Here is a 3,825-nt window from a genome sequence, read left to right as displayed (position 1 = left end):
TATATATATATATATATACGTATATATATATAATGTGTGTATATATATATATATATATACGTATATATATATAATGTGTGTGTGAGTGTGTTTGTTTGTATGTGGAGCATGTACCCTTTTAAACTAATTTACTTTTATTTACTTTTTTTTTTTTTAAGTTGGGGGTCCGAGTCAAAGGTCCATGTTACATAATTTGCGCCTGTGAAGCAGATCAAGGTGTTTATCCTGCCGTTTACTGATTATAGATGGAGCAACATGGCCTTTGACAGGATTATGACACATTGACAGCAGAAGGAGGTGCAAGACGAGGGGGCCTGGTGGGGGGTGAGATCAACATCCATCTCGGCCATATACAACTTCTGTCCATGGCTGATTCTGTTTAGGTGCAGTGCAATTGTATGGTCACTTCATTCTAAATTTGGTAAAAATATAACATAATTTAAAAGATTTTCTTACATATAACAATTAGGAATTGAATGAGTAACAATCATGTATCAGTAATGCACCTTATCACTAGGTATCGGACGGTAGTGAGGGACGCCGATACCAGCTGCTGATACTTGAGAAAAAAAATCCAATATTGGGGTGTTGTATATTTCAATGTCATCATTGTGTTATTATGGAAAAAAATGTCCTATTTGATTAATCAGCCCTCCTAAAAAACCTTTCTTTATAAGTTGCTCACGTTTCATGCAACCTTACACCCCCCTGCTTGCACACGACCCCCCCCCCCCCCTCCCCATGTGGTCCAACACATGCGCTATGAATGAGATGCCGAGCATGCCTAGCGTGGGAGTAAATAGGAAGTTTCAAAAACGAGGTCCCAAGCTTTTTCGGATAACGTGTAAAATGCGAAGCTCACCTGGATGTCCCTCTCCCACAGACTCCGACGTGAACATAAACGAGCCGTCCTCCGGCAAATCACCCATTTTGCGTTTTTTGCTTACGGGGGGCAGCTTTGGGCAGTGTGTGAGTCCGGGGCTAAGGGAGGGGGGGGTCTCGTGAAAGGATTTCCTCTGTTCCCGCAGGCCAGCAGTCCCGCTTTTTTGTAAGTTTATATTCCCGCCGCTGTCGCTGCTTGTATCTTTTCTTAGACAAAGCGAGGCAGCTAACACAAGTTGTGGTCCACTAAACTCCACGTCCGAGCCCACATGCTCCTTTATATAGATACACACACGTACACACATGCGTGTGTCATGTGAATCGTGGGATCATCCATTCCAGGAGAAGGGGGGGAGTGGTGCAGGGATGGGAGGGCTCCAGCGCTTGTGGTAATGGGACGTTAACCCCTCGTGGGCTGCGAGATGCAGCACGGAGAACAAGCAAAATATCAAAATACATACTTCTGTTAACTCATGCACTGTCAAGCAATTTAACTCGTTCAAGCCCAAAGACATATTTTTACTTTTTGATTGTTTTTTTTAACGAGTCCAGACATTCACTTATTTACATTTTTTTTACAACAAGTGTTTGGCCAAAGAAATGTATAAAAATGGCCTTTAATAGATTAATTGAGCATTGAAGTAGTTAGGTAACTAAGTACTCAAGTAATCAATTACTTTAGACGATTGCCTCATTCAATGCCAGGCGTACTTTCACGTTTTTTTTTTTGTCTGGATCTCAGATACTTAAGTATCAAATCGATACTTAAGTACATTGACGACATTAATTTCCAGATACTTAAGTGTTTCATCGATACTTAAGTATCTAGGATCGATCGTCCGAACTCTTACCAAACGTGAAAATAAGTTCCTGGAATTGAATGAGTTAAGTACTACAGTAATCTATTACTTTAGGCAATTAAGTACTTATGTAAATGATTACTTTGAGTAATTAAGTGCAAAGTGATCAATTATTTTTAATTATCTAAAATAATTGATTATTTTTGGCACTGAAGTATGAAAGTTAGCAAGTAAGTACTAAAGTCCTAAAGTAATCCATTTATTTAGCAAATAGAGTACTCAAATAATCACTTTAGGTAATAATAAATAATAATAAAATCACTTACTAAAGTAATCAATTACTTTAGCATTTAATGAATTTAGTGTAAGTCATTATCGACCCTGTAGCTGAACACTTTTTTTAAAGTCTAAAAATATGTCTTTAGGATTCAATGAGTTTTCATGAGAATTTATGAGTCAATGAGATTGAACGTTCAGGAATGAAATGAAGTGAAAGGATACTCGAAATGATGGTCGATATAAAAAGTCTGCACACCCCTAAATGCCTTATATAAAAAATTAGACCAAGCTGAATCATTGAAAAACTTTTCCAGCTTTTGTCATGAATTATAACAAGTACAGGTCAAGTGAGAAGAAAGTCATTTATAGAGTAGTTGCACAAGTGTACACACCCTTTGTACTTAGGGATGTGGCTCTGATTAAGAATCAACCAATCACATCAATCACATTAAATGGGAGTCAAAGGAAATTCCGCCTTTCCTGACATTTTGAGCTAGATTTGCTTTAGTTACCATAACAGTAACTGAGTTCGTTCCTTACTTTGCTCCAAAATGGGCTGTGTTCCGAATGAACCAATCACATTGCATCCCATGTTTATTCAAGTCAGCACACAAATGCTAACAAAACGCCTTTGATTAACCCCAAAGAAAGTTTAGATGTTCTCATGGGCTTTGTCTCACCGTAACCAAAAACTTCAAGTGTCTCATTTCCTGTGATTTCACTTTTAAAGCAAAGCTCCCAAAAAATCAGGAGAAAGGTCATAATTATTGTATAATTTTTTGTTATTATATTGATAGTAACTGCACTTTTTGATAATTGCAACCTCCTAAACGCGACTAACGACAACAACAGCAAAAAATGTATGAAAAGAAAGAGAAGCCATGATTCCATATTTGTACCTGAATACAGTACAGCATCCATTACATTACATGGAGGCAATAATTAAGTTTTGCAGGGACATTCACCTGTTTTTCTCAACGTTTGCATCCATCCCTGCGCAGCCCGAGGCTCCGTTCTGCTCTCGAAACACTCAAGACCATTTCCTCATCATCAACATCCACGTCCTGGAAATGTCTTTGAGAAAAACAAGAAGCTTTGAGTTGCGCTTGAATTCGTAGTGAATTGACTTTCATTTTGGTTTATTTATCTAAAAACAATGGCATTTTCAACATGGGTGTGTTACTGTATATGCACCGTAAATTGCTCTTGTGTACCTTTGTGACTTTGCTACCTAACCCACAAGAACCAGATAAAACCAGAGAAGACTCGAATGGCACCAAACGCAACCCGGTGAAAGTTAACAGGCGATCCGCCTCTTATTTATTTTGGATGGCGATTGGGGGGGGTGAGAAAAAAAAAAAAAAGTAAATTTCAAACTACACAAGTGTTGCTTTGCTGGTTGTTAATGACTGACCACGAATGAGCTTATTTTTTCTTTTTCCTGACAAGCTCGTTCTGGTAAAAGATAAGTGCTATCTACCGACTTTCCTACATTTCCAACAAATACAGCATTGCTGTACCCTCCCCGGTCACAATATGAGTTACAGCTGTACTGTTCAATATGCTGTGCGCAAACCCCTAATATACCCATATACATACATAGACTGTGCATATAGCATGAAGATACACACACATATATATATATATATATATATATATATATATATATATATATATATATATATATATATAAATTCATATTATTAAATAAATAAATAATACATGATATATAATAAAATATATATATATATATATATATATATATATATATTATTATCCATTTCATTTATTTGGGGGGGCATCTCTAGAAAAGACGATTCAACATACTTTTCGATATGTGGGGTGAACAGTTCAATTTAAAAGT

At 36.9% G+C, this 3,825-nt stretch overlaps 1 protein-coding gene across 1 annotated transcript in view; it reads right to left on the bottom strand.

Annotated features, from left to right (window-relative positions):
* The window catches only part of mat1a (methionine adenosyltransferase 1A), a 10,309-nt gene extending 9,154 nt beyond the window's left edge, over positions 1–1,155 (bottom strand). Inside the window, exon 1 of the mRNA XM_088420861.1 lies at positions 863–1,155. Coding sequence (XP_088276987.1) covers positions 863–929 — 67 coding nt within the window. The 5' untranslated portion in view covers positions 930–1,155. The remainder of the gene's footprint in view (positions 1–862) is intronic.
* Between the last annotated feature and the right edge of the window lie 2,670 nt (positions 1,156–3,825).

Source organism: Hippichthys cyanospilos, chromosome 8 (genome assembly GCF_059441005.1).
Source record: "Hippichthys cyanospilos isolate Australia breed blue-spotted pipefish chromosome 8, RoL_Hcya_1.0, whole genome shotgun sequence".
NCBI lineage: Eukaryota > Metazoa > Chordata > Actinopteri > Syngnathiformes > Syngnathidae > Hippichthys > Hippichthys cyanospilos.
This window is presented reverse-complemented; position numbering and strand designations above follow the sequence as displayed.